General features: G+C 57.2%; 2 protein-coding genes across 5 annotated transcripts in view; both read left to right on the forward strand.

Annotated features, from left to right (window-relative positions):
* PER2 (period circadian regulator 2) overlaps positions 1-5,827 on the forward strand; it is a 38,075-nt gene extending 32,248 nt beyond the window's left edge. For all 3 annotated transcript variants that reach the window (XM_035006755.1, XM_035006757.1, XM_035006756.1), the window contains 4 exons: positions 164-350; positions 1,404-1,596; positions 2,528-2,678; positions 4,684-5,827. In XM_035006755.1, coding sequence (XP_034862646.1) covers positions 164-350; positions 1,404-1,596; positions 2,528-2,678; positions 4,684-4,833 — 681 coding nt within the window. In that variant the 3' untranslated portion in view covers positions 4,834-5,827. The remainder of the gene's footprint in view (positions 1-163; positions 351-1,403; positions 1,597-2,527; positions 2,679-4,683) is intronic.
* Positions 5,828-11,226: 5,399 nt separating this feature from the next.
* Positions 11,227-13,044, forward strand: HES6 (hes family bHLH transcription factor 6). 2 transcript variants are annotated; one of them, XM_035006559.1, is made up of 4 exons: positions 11,227-11,406; positions 11,481-11,567; positions 11,691-11,772; positions 12,000-13,044. In XM_035006559.1, exons 1-4 carry the CDS (start codon positions 11,326-11,328, stop codon positions 12,422-12,424), a joined length of 675 nt encoding a protein of 224 aa, XP_034862450.1. In that variant the 5' UTR covers positions 11,227-11,325; the 3' UTR covers positions 12,425-13,044. The 2 variants fall into 2 exon arrangements, with proteins under 2 accessions (XP_034862450.1, XP_034862451.1); XM_035006560.1 differs by having other exon boundaries at positions 11,691-11,732; positions 12,000-12,128.
* Positions 13,045-16,816: the final 3,772 nt, after the last annotated feature.

Below are 16,816 nucleotides of genomic sequence, written 5' to 3' on the forward strand. Positions count from 1 at the left end.
CCTGACTATGCTCCGAGCCCCACTCTGTGCACCGAGCCCTGACTGTGTGCAGAGCCTCTCTCTGTGCGCTGAGCCCCACTCTGTGCACTGAGCCCTGACTGTGCACTGAGCCCTGCTCTGTACGCAGAGCCCTGACTGTGCTGTCTTCTCCCTGTTCCCAAAGCATGAGGAACCCACAGACGCCCGGAACAGCGATGCCCTCTCCACATCCAGCGGCCTGCTTGACCTCTTGCTGCATGAGGACCTGTGCTCAGCCACAGGGTCGGCCCCGTCTGGGAGTGGAGCCTCGGCAACCTCTGATTTCCTGGGCTCAGGCTTGCTGGGCTGCGATACGTCCAGAAGTGGGACAGGTATGTTGGTGGCACTGGGAGCACCCAAATCCTGCAAGCGTGGGCATGTTTCGGTCACTGGATTTCACGTTTGTTTGGTCACGATGGTCACCTCATGTCCCTGGGCATCCCCAGCTTTCCCCGCACCCCAGGCCACAGGCCTGTGTGTGCTCAGGGCCCAGTATCCAGTGCAGACCAGGTCTCCACGGGCATCCAGCTGATGCCCCAAGTGGCTCCCCAGAGCCCGCCACAGTGGGGACCGGCAGGCGAGGGCTTCCTCCTGCACCCGCCCTGCCGGTCTGCATTCCCTCCACCAATTCACTATGGACATTGCTGTCATTGCGGGCCTCCACCCCGCCGGCCCTTTGGGACCATCTTGGACCATCCCTCAGGCTCTCTGGGCCTGCCAGGAGGGCCAGTAGTGTTCCCCTTGCTGAGATAGCTCCCCTCATGTGAACCTAGGGTGTGGGCAGTATGCTTTACCAGGGAGGATCACTCGGGTGTGATCTGGAACGGCCGACTGAGAGCCCCGCCTTCACCTGTTCTCTGGGCTCGCTCCCCGCGGGAGGCTCATGGCAGAGTGTGCCAGGCCAGCTGCCCCCTGCTTACAAAACCAGCTTCTCTGTGGCCTGGCTTAGTCAAGGAACAGGGAGCATGATTTCTACTGGGGGGACACAGGTGGGGCAGAGGGAGAGGGAGAGAGAATCTTAAGCAGGCTCCACGCCCAGCACGCAGAGCTCGATGCGGGGCTCGATCCCACGACCCTGAGGTCATGACCTGAGCCAAAATCAAGAGTCGGATGCTTAACTGATGGAGCCCCCCTGGGCGTCCCAAAGGAGCGGCATTTCTAAGATGCAGCCCCATCTGGACTTCTCAGGGCTGACCCGGGAGAGAATCCTCTCCATGGTGCTAGCGGGAATTATCCAGATAATTTGAGACCTGGAAAGAGAAGGGAAAATCCACCAACCTAGGCACTCGTGACCAAGTAAAGCTCTTCACCCCCTAAAACTGCCGTTACACGAGGTTTAACTTCATGTGAGAGGTCCTCACTCGCCACGTGTTGGGTTTTTAAAGGCAGCAGCGACACGAGTCATACCAGCAAATACTTCGGAAGCGTTGACTCTTCAGAGAATAACCACGAAGCAAAAGCGAAGGCGGACATGGAGGAAAGTGAGCACTTCATCAAGTACGTGCTCCAGGACCCCGTCTGGCTGCTGATGGCCGACACAGATGACAGCGTCATGATGACCTACCAGATGCCTTCCCGGTAACCCCCCACCTTCCCCTAGGGACGTGGGGCTCCCCGAGCAGCAAGGCCGCCCAGTCGGGGGCACTTCCCTCTGAGAGCCTAATCTCCGATTGAGTGGAGCGCAGCGGACGGAGAAGCCGGGTCACTCTGGACGGCTCCGTGGTCCCGCGGAGCTCTGCTGTGTGGACGGTGTGCCCCGCGGCCCTGCGGAGTGACCTGCTGAGGGCTGTGAGGAGGACGGGCTCCCCGCCAGCCCCTGGGGCGCCGCGCTCCGTGCTCACGAAGCATTTGTGCCAATGGTTCCCTTTGGCTCGGTTGCCCGTTCACCCTGCGGGCGAAATGGAGCGTGTCTGTCCTAGAGATGCGGGAGCCAAAGGCCAAGGGCGGTGAGCAGCCCGGGCCACCAGCTGCTCTGTGGCCACCGGGTCTGTGCCTCCGCCACTGTGGCTCTATGTCAGGCTGTTCCAGTGACCGCCGCGGTCCCTGATGCTCAGCCCCCACGGTGCGGGGAGCTGGGGAAAGAAGGAGGGAGGAACGCTGAGGCTCAGCACAGCCAGGCCGGGGGGTTCCTGGGGCTCCGTCTCCAGTAGCTTCAAGCCAGCCCAGTGTTTGCAGGAGGCCAGGGACGGTTATTCCACCTACTGCCTTGGCGGAGTTAACCAGCCTGTGCAGAACCAGGCGTCTGGGTACCCAGCTCCCCTGATTTAAAATAAAACCAAGATCGTGACTGGGATTATCATTTTAATAGAAAAACTACAGATTATTGGCGAGGGAGATTAAGGTGCCTTAAGTAGGGTAATTTATTTTAAAGGAAAAGGAAACTGGCATTAAACAAAATCACCTGAAATTAATTAATCCTGAAGGAGTTGCTAGAAAAAGAGTGTATTTTTTTAAATCCGCAGAACCCCCTTAAGACACCGTGACGCTTACCTCTCTCTGTTCTGTGAAGGGCTCTGGAAGCAGTGCTGAAGGAAGACCGGGAGAAGCTGAGAGCGCTGCAGAGCTCCCAGCCCCGCTTCACCACGCGCCAGGGGCGGGAGCTGCAGGAGGCGCACCCGTGGCTGCGGGCCGGCCGCCTGCCCGCCGCCCTGGACCTCATGGTGAGCCCGGTGCCCGTGGCGGCGCTGTGCTGGGGCCGCTGCCTGTTGCCCCTGCCGCTGTCCCTAGGCCTCCCACTTCTCCAGCCAGAAACAGTTTGGTCGTGAAGACAAACGATGCAGGGATGCTATTGAGCCTACTTTAAAGAACTTTGCAACCTTGTTCCCAAAAAGGTCTTCTGAACATTCCATCTCAGATGCCTACGGAAATTTGAATGCTGTTTCTTTGTTTCCATTCTGTTTCCAATTGAGAAAGCAAACAGAACAGGAAGCAGCTGTCCTATCGGGGACCCTCCGTGTCCACTATCCACGTGGACCGTTAGGTAACGGTGGGCACACCACGCCCAGCGGCCTCAGGGGCCGGCAGCTGCGCCTTCTCCGCTCAGGACTTGCAGGGACGTGTGTGTGCCCAGCCCCGCTCCCCACCCACCCTCAGCCCCACACCCTGGAAGCCACTGGCTGCAGGGTGTCCGTGTCCTTCAGCCGCCGAACGCACTGCCATGTCTGTCCTCCACCTTCGGGACAGGACCCCCGTGCCCTCCAGCCCCGCCCGCTGCTCTAAGCCGCCGTGCTCCTTCAGGGGATCTTCACAGCGGCCTCCCCTCTGCAGGTCTTCCCCCTTGTCCCTACAGTCGTGTCCCTGCCAGCCGTGCCCCAGCCCAGTCCTAGTAAAGTGCTACAAAGCCATAAAAACCTGACACGCGCCCCCCCATCTGCTGTTTCTCTTCCCACGCTCTCTGCAGCCACACGGGCCTCTCGCCTGTCCCTGAATGCGGCCGGCAGGCCCCTGCCGTCTGGCCTTTGCACCTGCCCTTCCCTCTGCTTGGAAGCCCTTCGCTCAGTCATGCAGCTCCTCCTGGCTTCCTTCAGGGGTTTTCGTCCCACGCCACAGGATTGTCTATTGCCTCATAGCAAAAAAACCCAAACCTTAGTGGCCTAAAGCAGTGAACACTTATGATCTCCCAGTGTTTCTTTGGTCTGGGAATTTAAGAGCAGCTTGGTCGGGCAGTTCTGGCTCAGGGTCTGTCCTGAAGGTGAAAGCAAGATGTTGGCCAGGGCGTCTGTGATCATCTGAAGGCTGGAAGACATTACTTCCCAGGAGGCTCCCTCACGCACCCCACATGGGCCTCTCTCCACGGGGCTGCCTGGGAGTCTTCATGGCATGGCAGCCTGCTCCACAGAGAGGACAGGAGGGAACCACAGTGCCTCTTAGGACCCAGCCTCGGGGGTCCCATACTGCCCTCCAGCACATCTTCACCTCCTCTTGGTGGGAGGCGATCGCTGAGTGCAGCCCATGCCGCAGGGAAGGGGAGTGAGGGTCCACCCTGTGAGGGGAGGGTGTCACAGAACCCTCTTCCATCAGGAACCTTCTCTGGCCCATTCTAAAGGTCCAGAGTAAGATTGCAGGCCTCATCCATGTGCCGTGTCCCACATCCACCTAAGTTTTCATCTTGAATAAACCGGGGACATTATTGTCCCTCTCCCCTTACCAGGATGTCCCCTCCCCTACCAGGGCAGGGATTTTCATCTTTGTTCACTGGTGAATCCCAGCACTTAGGACCTGCCTGGCACATTACAGGTGCTTAACAGATAGGGAATGAGCCAGTACATTCTTGATGCCCCATTTTCTGGATTAGAAAACTGAGGTTGGAGAAGGCAGTTAAACTGGACCTTGACTGCGGTCCCACAGGCAAGAAGGGAGGAGCTGGGACAGACCCCGGGGCCTACTGGCTCTGCTGTCCCTCACCATGTAGAGCTGCCTCTCAGATAAGGGCCCGGACGCTCCCCTGGCCTTGGGGAAGTGGGGAGTGGGGCCCCTGGGGAGCAGCACTAACCTCCCTCAAGAGCAGGCGAGGTCCCAGCAGCCCCTCAGAGTCTTCCCACCCTCTCCGCTCTCCAGCAGCCTCACACGGCTGACCCCAGGTCACCTGCACCTCCCTCAGGTAGAACCACTTTTTGGTAATGAAGATGTTATTTTTGTTACTGACTTTACATTTTTCCCTTTAAGGAATGTGTTTACTGTGAGAATAAGGGACAGGACGACATCTGCGTACCGTATGAGGAAGATGCTCCAACTCTGGGTCTCAGTGAAGCCACAGATGCCAAAGAGGAGGAAAATGGATCCCCCTTGAGTCGCAAATTTGAAGAACGGACCTAACTCTCCTCCCTGTGCCCGACAGCCCGTGATCTACATTAGATGGTGCTCAGAAGCGATGAAAGATTTTCACATCTGTTTGTAATGAAATGGACAGATAAACTTATGTTGCTTTTTTTGTTTTAGGAAAAAAACCCATAATTTTCTGAAGGAATGATTTAAAACGGTTGAGGGTGGGAAGGGTTTAGGAGGAAACAGACATATTTAAAACGTAAATACAGAGTTTGGGACAGATTTCATGATTATTTAACTTGAGAAAGACTGAATCCCCTGTGCATGCGGCAGGGAGGTTTCCCTAGGGCTCTCAGAGGTCCGTGGACTTGAGGAGGCTTCTCACTGGCCCCCGGGGGTGTCCAGAGGCATCTTCCAGGCTGTGGCAAACAGCGGGGATGCCCCTGGTCCTTCCAGAGCTGCCCTGGGTGTGTTTGGATCGGATCAGATCCTATCCTCAGGGGCTGCTCTTCATCTAAGTCCTCATTTAGTCCAACTAGTTGTTTTTGAAACCTATCAAATGGAGATCACAGCCTCTCCTAATTTTCTGTCGAAGTGTTTCGCATGAATCGGCGTGAAGCGTACTCAGCAAACCAGCACCTTCTGCTTCGGCTGCTGCAGTGGTGGACGTTTCAATCTGCTGTAGCTTGTGTTTGGGCCGAACAAAGGAGAGATGCTCACTCTGGGCAGAAGAGGCCCTGTGGCTTGTGTGGCCAACTCCATCAGCCTAGCACACACCCAGAACCTTCTGCATAATTCTACATCATTCTTGTATCCTTTTCAGACCATGACCCATGTGTAGATAAAATTCGGTGTTGACTGTCTCTGTGGTGACTTCCCTTTGCAGACCAGGCTCTGACCGCCACATCTGGGACCCGTTGGTGTTTGTCCTTCAGTTGGAGCCTCCCAGACATGAGCTCTGACACCGTGAGCTGGTGACCCCGTCTGTGTTTTCCTGGGTGCCGTGAGCTCGCCTCTCCCCTCACCCTGGGCTGGGACGCCGGCCCTCGTTCTGTTCATGAGCCTGACCTCACTCGGGGCAGTTTCCGGTCCTTGCAGTGATGGTCCTAGCGTCACCAGCACCGTCTGGTCACTGGGACACCTGGGGAAGAGTGAGGCCAGTCTGCGCATCTCCTTACAAAACCTCATGTTGCATCATGTATCCTAAAGATTGTTTGGGGAAAAGCTATATTGGTCCCTGGAGTGAATGGAAAGTTACCACAGGTGAAACAATTGACTTAAAATCGGGTCGAGTTTGCAGAAACCGAAAAGAAAGCGGGCTTCCCTCTGTCCTCTGATGGAGAAGCGGCTGCTAGAGTAAATAAAGCCTCCTTGTAATGGCTTGGTTTTCAGTCTTACGTTTGGATATCAATCCGATTTCTCATAAGCTGAAATGTAAGAATACTGGTGTGTGTTTTTTAATTGTTTGTAAATTAACAGCACCTTCAGATGCCCAAAATGAGGTGATAACCTATGCGTCTGTGTGGAGAATAGATGCCTCCGAACCTGCCTCCTCCCTCTGAAGTCCGATCATTAAGGGATTAGATGCTAGTCAAGGTCACATGTATGTCACCTGAACATCAACTGTCAAAACGTTTTCCACTGTTATGAATGTTTACCATCAGCATTATTTTATTACATGATTTGTGCTCATTGATTGTTAAGTGCATAGCTTTAACCCGTGCTCAGAAGTTGACAATAGGAGCATTTTGTGAAATTGTTTACACGGTGCCATGCATTGAGACGTGTTTCCTTTAGTATGTGTGCTTACGCGGGTTATAAAACCTTTTTTTCTCGATTTTAAACTGAGCCTTCTTTTTAATCTATTCCTAAAAAGACATGTAAATAAGCTCTCAGAGTCTGTGTAATGACCTGGTAAGCCTTGCCGGACAAGTGGTTTGTTCACGCACAAACCAAACTTTCTTCACCCAGTGCAATATGTTTGTTTACTGCTTGTGTCTTTTTATGACTGTTTTTGCTTTTTAGAAAATTGGTAAATAAAGCAAGTATATTTTTGTTGTTAATTGTATGTATTTTTAATGTAGCACAGAGCAAAAACAATAGAGATCAAAGATGACCAAAAGATAAAAAAAAAAAAGAACTCCGAAATGCTGTGTGAGGGACACGTCTGTCACCAAGCGCTCCCTCATCTCTTCCATTGCACAGCCGGTCCCTTCCTGCGCGTGCACGTGGGCATCTCTCTTCCGCGCACCCTCATCACACGCTGCCAGAGCTTCCCAGTGAACTCTTAGGATGTGAAAGTCACAAAATGTAAACTCTAATCCTGTGATCCAGTGCTCCCATGGGCTTTTCACTTGCAGATGCGGGGGGTGGGGGGGCTGCCTGACTCAGCTCCCAGCTCCTGTCCACTCTGAGGTGGCCCCAGGCTCCTACTCTGTTCCCTGTGTGCCCTGCCCGAGGTTGTCTGTTCCTCCTGGGCTAGCTAGCAGCATGCTGGCCATGGGGCTGAAGGCAGAGGTCAGAAGGATGCCAGCCAGAGAGGCCTCATGTCTCCATCAGAGACCATAGAGGCAGCACCGCACGATCCCCCCACCCCACACGCCTAGTTCTTGCCACGTTGATGAAGCCTTGCGGGGCCCGGTCCAAAAGGGAGTTCTTGCTTCCAACCTCCTCCCACTTTTCATGCCAGTACCATGGGGAACCGAGCAAGGAGATGAATGGATCCTGAATCCAGTGCCCAGCCTCCCAGAAGCTCCCTGAGCAGGAGGGAGGGCTTGACTCCCTGCCTCCTGGCCTGGTGGTGATGGGGGGACGGGGTGGGGGTGGGGAGACAAAGGCAAAGTCCTCCCAGTGAGTATAGAAGCCTCTGCAAACTGGCCTTAAATGGCCAGATATGGCTGTTTCACCAAACTGAGTGCCACTGGAGACTCTTAATTGCATTTTTATTTACCATATAACCCCAAAGGCACCCCCCCTTTATTTCCAGACCAAAAGGAGCTTCACCAAGCTTTCTGGGCTGATTGCCTACAAGGGGCCTGGACATCCATAGGCTGGCTGCTGCCTTTGTTCCCTGGGGATTTATGGCCTGCCACCCCTGCCGCTAACTGGTCCTCCTGTGGCCAGCACAGCCCTGCCCAGCCTCTGCAGGCCTCTGTTCCTGGATCTTGGGGGATCAAAGGGCCCAAATGCTCAGGAAGTCTGTGCTCAAGCAACCTTTGAAGGTAGGATCAGTCCAAGAGACAAATGGCAGGAAATGGGTCCACTAGGGGAGGTCGTGCAAAGGAGGGAGAGAGGGCTGGGTGGCCCTGAGATGGAACAACCAGGCTTCTGGGAGGAAAAGGCCAACCCAGCCAGCCAATGGATGCACTAAGGGAAATTGAGGTGCACTTCAAAGATGGGGCCTTGGGCAACTTCTGGTTCAACCAAAGATCTTATTGATTCCTAATATCCTGCTCTATCCTTGTGCCTTTTTTCCCCGGGGTACTTGGTCACACTATCTCGCACTTAATTTCTCCTTCCTTCAACTCTATAGACAGCATTCCTCAAACCCCACTTTCCCATGTAAGACGAGACTCTTGAGGTCCCTATCCCTCCCTTCAGCCTCCTCCCTTCTCCTGACAACTATTACCTATCCTTTTGTTTTTACAAAGTCAACTTTATATCATGTTCCATAACCATAATAAGTCTTCCTTGCCTTCTCTATAGATTGATTCTAAATGTTGAAACCTCATGGACAGTGTTACATTGTTGTGACTGTGAAAGAACCGTTAGCTTCTAGGTCAGTCAATGTGCTGAGATTACATTTCTCTTTGGGGGGAGTTTTTCGTTTTTCCTGGAGTTCCTAGTTGCCTCTCATTTTTTGCTTGCACTATTCACCTTTATCATGCCTTCCTCCCTATACCCATGCCCCAACCAATCAAGTGTTCTATTGATCTTTTCCCAGAGGCCTCCCCCGGGGCACTGACCATCCTGTTCCAACAGGAACTGCCTTTGATGGAGAGCACTCCAAAGTACCTGTTTGGCTTTGTTCAAATAATACAATGGGTAAAGGGAGGCATACACATCAGACTACAAGAAATATCACTGAGTTTCTTTTTCATATTTCAGATTCTCAAAGTAGTGGAAACTTAATTGTACTTACTTAGGGGTCTCCTTCCCTGGAGTGATGTCTAAGTGGTGAAGAAGAGTAAAGTCACAGACCAGTTATGGGCTCTCATGGGGTCCACACTGAGCCCCCTCCCCTGTCAGCCCCACCACTAGGAGTACGGGGAGAAGGGCAGTTGGGTTTCTGAGCAGCCAGGGGAGGGGGAAGGAAGAGACCTGAGCTTTCTGGCATGCAGGGGGTACTGGGAACAGCAGGGGATGACTGAAGTAAAGGAGTAGGTTTCTACCTGGATGAGCAATGCTAGGCTGGGAAGGTCTTAGAAGCCTGCTCACAGAAAAGCAAACAAGAGGCTGAGTGATGAGAGGTGAAAATCGACAGAAGAAACTCTCTGGTAGTTATAGATAGACATCAGTGAGGTGACTTTGGGAAACGCCAAACCTCTTACCAAACTCACCCTATCTGTAAAGGTCCTTCTAGTGGGGAGCCCAAAGTGAAATAGTCACAGGGAGTAAGATCCATCTTAGGTGGCTGGGGTGGGGCATATTTGTGGCCTAGTACTACCACCCACCTCACTGCAGTCCCTGGATGTTTCCTTCCCCTACTGCTTTCCAGCCAGGCTTGGGACATCCCCTCACCTTCCCTACCCACCCAGGCTTCTGCTGAGGCCAGGCTCTGTGCTGGAGGTAGATAGGAGGTCCTAGGTAGGTACCTTGACAAGAGATGCTTATGGTCTGGAGGGATGTGGACCAAACCCTGACAATCCCAATCCCTGGTGAGTAGTGCAGGACTGGGTAAGGGTGCAGGGTTACTGAGAGGCAGGTGCATTCCCACCAAAAAGAGCAAGAGGAATAGGGAAGCTGAGACCTAAACAGGAAATAGATATTTGGAGGAGTGTTGAAGAGGGTTCCAGGTGGCAGGCTCAGTCTTTGCGAAGGCCTGGCGGCCAGAGCCCATCTTGCCATTCCAGCCTGGCTGCGCTGTGAAGTGTACTTAGGCCAGTGGAGCAGGAAACAGGCGCCGGTCCCCAGGGTGCTGCCCAAGGGCGCAGCCCCCCGCCCACTCACGCCACCCGAAGGGAGGCCAGTCTGGCAGATGGGCGGCCTGCGGTGGGGGTGGCGGTCGTCTGGCGGACACAGGCTCACCCGCCATCCGCCGCCGGACAAAGCGGGCCTAGACAAAGGCGCGGCCAACACCTGTCGCTCTTGGCGCGGCCCCCGCTTTTCTCCACCGAAGCGGCTGCAGCTGCCAACTGTCATGGGCATCAAGTTACGGGGACCAGACGGCGGCCTATGCGAATCTGGTGAGGGGAGGGCTGGGAGGGAAAGGGAGCCGAGGGAGGACGGGGCGGGGGCGGGGAACCGGGGACGAAGGAGACTGGCCGGGGCGAATGAACAGGAGTGGGGACCACAGAAGGACTAGCGGGGAGCGGGGAGGCCCGGGAAGAGTGGGCGGGAGGAGGACCAGGGAAGGGTGGGGAGGGGGTCAGGGATGTACCGCAGGGGCGGGGGGCGGGGTGTGGCTGGGAGGGAAAGGGAGGTCAAAGGCGGACAAGGGAGCGAAGGGGGTTAGGGGGACAGGGGGAGCTCAGGAGAGACCGCGATGATGATTAGAAGAGAATGGGCGGCTGGTGGTGGGGGGGGTGGTACCAGGGAAGAAGGGGCGGGCGGGGGAAGGGTGACCTGAGAAGGAGCGCCTGGTGGAGGGGCGGCGCCGGCGGGCCGGCGGACCCCGCCCCACTAGGATCCCCGCGCGGGCGGAGGGCGGTGTCGAGGGTCGAGTCCGGTGTCGCGACCCACAGATGCGCAAGAAACTCAACGGAGCCATAGGGCCGCTGCCACCGCCGCTACCCCGTGGGCCCCCATCTCCCCGGGGCTCCGCAGCTATCCCAAGCCGGACCCGTAGACCTTTCCAGGTCCAGAAATCGCGGCATTGACTGTGGTTCTGCCCTACAGAATCCAGCACCCGACACTCGCGCAGGAGCGCTCCTCCCGGGAGGCACCTTGCACGAACTAGGACAAGGGTGACTGAATGAATGCTGCTCCCACGCACAGCGGACCTGGGGGCCTTGCTCAGGTAGGGAGGGCAACAGACGCAGCGCTGGCCGCCGCTCTCCGGGTCACCGCCCCCTCGGGTGCCCCACGCGGCTGGGGTTGCGAGGAGGCCGGGCTGGGGCCCCGCCCGCCGACCACGCCCCACCAGCTGCCCGCCGACTCCGGCGACCGGGCCGGACAATGCGCGCCGCTCCCATTGGCCGCGGCTCGGGGCCCGCGCGGCCAATCCGTGCATTGAGATGCAAATAAGATGCTATAAAAGGGGCGGGGCCGCGGCCGGCGGAAGACGCGAAGGAGCGAGGGCTGCGGGGCCCCGGCGGGGCGAGGCAAGGGGCGCGGGCGCTCGTCGCGCTCGCCTCGCTCGCCTCGCTCCGGGCGGCGCGGGTCATGGCTCCGCCCCTGGCGCCCGGCCGGGACCGTGCGAGCCGGGAGAATGAGGACGGCGGGGAGACTCGGGGGGACCGCAAGGTGCGGGCCGGGGCCTCAGGGGGGCAGGCGGGCGGGAGGCCCGGGACCTGGGCTCAGTCGCCCGCTTCCCGCAGGCCCGGAAGCCCCTGGTGGAGAAGAAGCGGCGCGCGCGGATCAACGAGAGCCTTCAGGAGCTGCGGCTGCTGCTGGCGGGCGCCGAGGTGAGACAGGGCCGGCGGGCGAGCGGGCGGGCGCCCTGGGGCCGCTGGGCCGGAGAGCGGGGTTCGCGGCGCGGCCCGGCCTCACCGACCCCCCCCCCGCCCCCGGCGCTCCCGCCGGCGCAGGTGCAGGCCAAGCTGGAGAACGCCGAGGTGCTGGAGCTGACGGTGCGGCGTGTGCAGGGCACGCTGCGGGGCCGGGCGCGCGGTGAGTGGCGCGGGGCGCGCGCGGGCGGGGCGCGGGGCGCCTTCGCCCAGCCCGCCCCCGGCCGAGGACTGGGGACTTCCCGCCCGGCGCCCCTGCACTGTCGGCGGCGAGGGCGACCTCCGGGCCTCGTGGGCGAGCCCTGTCCCCGCGGGCTGGGCGGGCCTGGCCACCGCAGTGGCTGCTGACCCGACGGGGCGCCGCTCTCTCCCTCCCACTCCTGGGCGCAGAGCGCGAGCAGCTGCAGACGGAAGCAAGCGAGCGCTTCGCGGCTGGCTACATCCAGTGCATGCACGAGGTGCACACGTTCGTGTCCACGTGCCAGGCCATCGATGCCACCGTCGCCGCAGAACTCCTGAACCACCTGCTCGAGTCCATGCCTCTGCGCGAGGGCAGCAGCTTCCGGGATCTGCTGGGGGACGCCCTGGCTGGGCCTCCGGGAGCCCCTGGGCGAGGCGGCTGGCCCACGGGAGGGGTCCTGGGGTCCCCTCTGCCCAGTCCCCCAGGCCCCGGGGACGACCTGTGCTCCGACCTGGAGGAGGCCCCCGAGGCTGAACTGACCCGAGCACCTGCTGAAGGGCCAGACTTGGTGCCAGCGGGCCTGGGCAGCCTGACCGCTGCCCGCATAGCCCAGAGCGTCTGGAGGCCTTGGTGACTAACACCAGCCCGAGGTTTGCGAGGGTGGGCGTGGCGTTCCCTTGCACTGTTCCCTCCTCCCTGTGGTCCAGATGTGGTGGGGCAGGGGCCCTGGCTGTCTCCCAGGCCCTGCTCTCTTCCTCCAGTGGCTGGGTTGCGGGGCAGTCTGGGATGATCAGCCCAGTCAGGCCCCTAGCCCTGTTTCTTAAGGAAGTATCTCTTATGGACCCCACAGTCCCCCCCCCCCCCCCGTGGGTGGAGGGCAGGAGCTACAGGCAGGAGGAGGAATCTTACGGAACCAGGGTTCTCCAGGGTTTCACTGTCCCAGCCTTCTCAGGTACTGTGTGGATCTGGGGGCAGAGGTGACCAGAATGGTGCCGAAGCCCTTCTCGGGCCTGGGCACTAGTGACGGGACAGAGGGACACCTCAGACCCTGACAGCCCTGGCCTGAGCAGAAGCTTGAACTTGCCACTTGAGTCAGGACACAGGAGAGGCAGGTGCTTCCTCCACCTGCCAGAGAGAAGCAAAGCTCCCTGGACGTCTTGAGTCTGTGTATTAGGTTACCATCAAATGTTCCAGTTTTCTTAAATAAAGCATTTTGGAGAGTTAGCTACCCTTCTGGAGTAGGACTGAACCATGTGGCGTCATTGATGTGTCTAATGTGTAAATACTACTCTAGGGGCATTTTTCTTGTATCTGATGCTGGCGAATGTTCCTAAAAGCTCTCACCCTTTGTCAGCAGCGTGAGGAGCACAGCGGTGGCGGAGAGGAGACGCCCTGCGGCGTGTCTCACAGTGGACACTGCTTCCGCCTCCCCAGGAACTGTCCCAGCAGCCTGGGGACGGATACCATTGCCATGGGGTTTGTCTCCAGAGTAACAAAGCAGCAGGGGAACAGCCTGTCCCCCGACCATTCTCTAGCTCATGAGCTTCTAGGAACAAAACTAATGCCTACTTCCTAGCCGTGTGGTTTGGAAGTTTCTTTCAAAGACCTGTTTTAGGATCCACGAGCGTCATGCAGATGTCAGTCTACTTGTGTGAGGTGGTTACTTTTCCTGGCAGAAGAGGGATCTTCCCCCACTACCAGTGAGTTCAGGGACATGGAGACCCTCCCCCTTCATGGCTTGAAAGCCCCCGTGGCTCTACTCAGCTTGGACTAGAGGTCAAAGTGGGCCCAAGAGGTCAGAGACCTTGGAAGGAGGGGGATGGGATGGGCAGCGAGGGTGGAGGGAGGTTCCCTCCTGGGCTGGGCCAGGGCCGGCAGACAGCATGTGGTCAGTTGACAGCGGTCACTGCCACAGGGAGCCTGGCCCGGTCACTCCTACTCTAGGACCCCAAAGCAGCTTGGGTTGCCAGTGCCCAGACTGGGGCTGCGGTGTGACAACCCAAGACTGACACGTGGGTCTCCTCTCTAGTTGGGCGCCTTTGCTTCAAGAACATCTTTCCCAGCAGCCCTTTGACAAAAGCCTCCCGGCGGGTCCTGGCCACCAGAGGTGTTTCACATTGGCTCCCCTGTGGTTCAGTCTCAGACCTCAGCCACTAGGCTCTAACCAGATTCAATTTATTTTTAGCAACTGGGGAGAGGTTGGGACGGGGTGGGAGAGGCAGCTCCGTAAGGGAGGGCTCAAGAGGGATGGAAACGTTATTCCTGGGATTATTTTAGCTGCCCCAGACAGACTGATGTAGGAGGTGTCCATGGGGACACGGATGGAGCACAGGTGCCCGTGCAGACCTCTGTTGCCTGTGGCTTCCGACAGCGCCCAAAGGCCACTGTGATGAGTCCTAAAGCCATTTGGGGGGCATCCGCCAGGGACTCTTTGGAAGCATCAACTCCTTCCTCTCATGCCCACACTTTGTCCCAGAGACCCTGGAAGAGGGCCAAGGGGATCCAGGACTCGGGAAGCAAGGTGCAGGAGGCTGACCTGGGGGGAAGGGTGTCGCCTCCTCAGGTCAGAAGCCACTAAGCCAAAGCTCTGGCCCTGCCCTCCTCCCACCTCTGATTGAGTCAGCTTCTACTGTGTGCCTCAGGAGCAGCCTCTTTACCAGACATGTAAGTGGTCCCCAGAGCGGCGACCACAATCAGCCTCTATGAGTGAGAGCTGCTCTCGCCTCTTTGCAGCCTGGACCACCAGCTTCCTGCCTGCATTCCTTCAAAAGCTCTTTGCAAATTTCCCACTCTGCCAGACAACTATTTCATACCACCTCCCCTCTCTGAAACCCCCAAGGCTCCCTCATAGGCCTTGCTCTTGACTTTGGTAGCATTGCTTCGTCATTCCCTGAGATGAGCCTCCCTCCCACTTCAAGTCCCTGGCCCACTGTATTAGTCTTCTGTGGCTGCCATAAATCGCCACAAACTTGGTGGCTTAAAGTAACATTAATTTATTATCTTGCATTTCTGTAGAAGTCTGACACAGGATTCACTAGGCTAAAGAAGAGCCTAGAGCTTTCAGAACAGCTACATTCCCTCAGGGAGGCTTGAGAGTGAATCCATTTCCTTTCCTTTTCCTGCTTCAGAGGTCACCCACATTCTTTGGCTGGTGGCCCCCTTCCTCCACCTTCAAAGCCAGCAACAATGCATCTATCACACCCTTCTTCCATAGTCACATCTCCTTCTGACCCTTGTGCCTCCCTCTTCCTTCCACTTTTAAGGAGCCTCATGATGAGACTGGGCCCACCTGGATAATCCAGGAAAATCTCCCTGTCTCCAGGCCCTTAATCCTCAATCAGATCTGCAAAACCTCTTTTGCCATGTAAGGTAACACACTCACAAGTTCTAGGAATGATGATGTGGACATCTTTGGGGGACCATTATTCTGCCAACCATACCCACGTGGGCCTCTGCCCAGGCATCCTGCCTTCCATCATGATGCAGTATGGTGCCAGCCTTCCACGCAGGCATTGGATTCGGTCCCCTCCGACCTCTCAGTGACTCTGCTGCATCACTAATCTCTCCTCCCTCTGCCTCATTCTGCAAAGAAGCTGAAATATCTCCATCTAGAGAAAGCGGAGATAAAACCTCCTTGGACTTGCCGTACCCTATTAGCTTCTGCCTCATTGCTCTCCTCGAAAGCAACATTCTATAAAAGCGCTGTTCACGCTAGCTGTCTCCACTTGCGCACCTCTCACCTTCCTTCATGCCTCTCTGTCAGGCCATTGTTCCCTCCCCTCCAATGACCCTGCCCTGGTCAAAATCTCCAGTGACTGCCAAGTTTCCAAGTCCAGTGGTCCTGTCTTAAGTTTCTTGCTCAACCTTCTTCCAGTGAAGCACTCATGGATTATCAGTCCCTCCCTCCTGAAACTCTCCTCTCGAACTCAAAAACACGGGGTGTCCTGGGTTGTCACTGGCCATCCCCAATCTCCTTTGCTAGATTCGCCTCTCCTAGATGCACACTTGAGGCTCTGTGTCCTTCCCTATCACCCCTGCCCAGACCCCACTTGGTCCATTTGGTTTGTTCCATCGTGCGCCCTTGATCCAAAGCCCACCTCCATCCTTGTGGGCCCCTACACTCTCCTGTTTGCTTAGTATCTCCACTCTGACGTCCAATGGGCATCACAAACCACAGCCCAAGCGCCACTGACTCTCACCCCTGATGCACTGTCACTACCCCAGTCACTGCCCGTTCATGGCACCCTACTGATTAGGCAAAAAAATCTATAGAAGCCACACTCTTTCTTTGCCTGTCATCTCACCTCCAGCCGATCACGTGCATGCGCTATACTTTTTTTTTTTTTTTAACATTTATGTATTTGAGAGAGAGCACGAGCAGGAGGGGCAGAGGGAGAGGGAAAGTCCCAAGCAGACTCCCCGCCGAGCGCAGAGTCCCACAATGGGATTGATCCCACCACCCGAGATCACAGCCTGAGATCACGGCCTGAGCCCAAACCAAGAGTCGGGCACCCAACCGATTGCGCCCCCCAGGCTCCCCGTGAGCTCTACTTCTAAATCCAGTCTCCAGTTGTCATCTTTCCACCGACAGAGTGCTGACATCCTCATCTCATCTTTAACCTGGACTTGGGCAGCAGGGCTAACTCGCCTCCCCACTTCCACGTGGGGCTCCTGGCAGAGGCCGCCTCCGGGGTCCCTCCCTCCCGTAGCTCTAGGCTCGGGCCTTGGCTAGAGACCTGAGAGCGGGGATCCGGCCAGTCTCGCTCAGTGCTATTCCTGGACGGCCTGGAGCCGGCGCTGGGGAAACCGGAGGGATTTGGGAGTAAGGGAGCGGAGCTCCAGGGGCCCTCGGGCTGGACTCCCGGCGCCCAGCTCACGGAGGCGCTCGGAGACGCCGGGGGGCACCCTGGGGACATTCGGGAGGCGTTCCGCGCTCAGCGGGGCGGAGGCATTGAACACGCCCCACCCCGCCCGCCGGAGACGAACCGCGGAGCCTCCTGGGAGATGTAGTTCTTCTCCTTCCACT

The sequence above is a fragment of the Mirounga leonina genome, unplaced genomic scaffold (genome assembly GCF_011800145.1).
Source record: "Mirounga leonina isolate KUSES-001 unplaced genomic scaffold, KU_Mleo_1.0 Mir_151, whole genome shotgun sequence".
NCBI lineage: Eukaryota > Metazoa > Chordata > Mammalia > Carnivora > Phocidae > Mirounga > Mirounga leonina.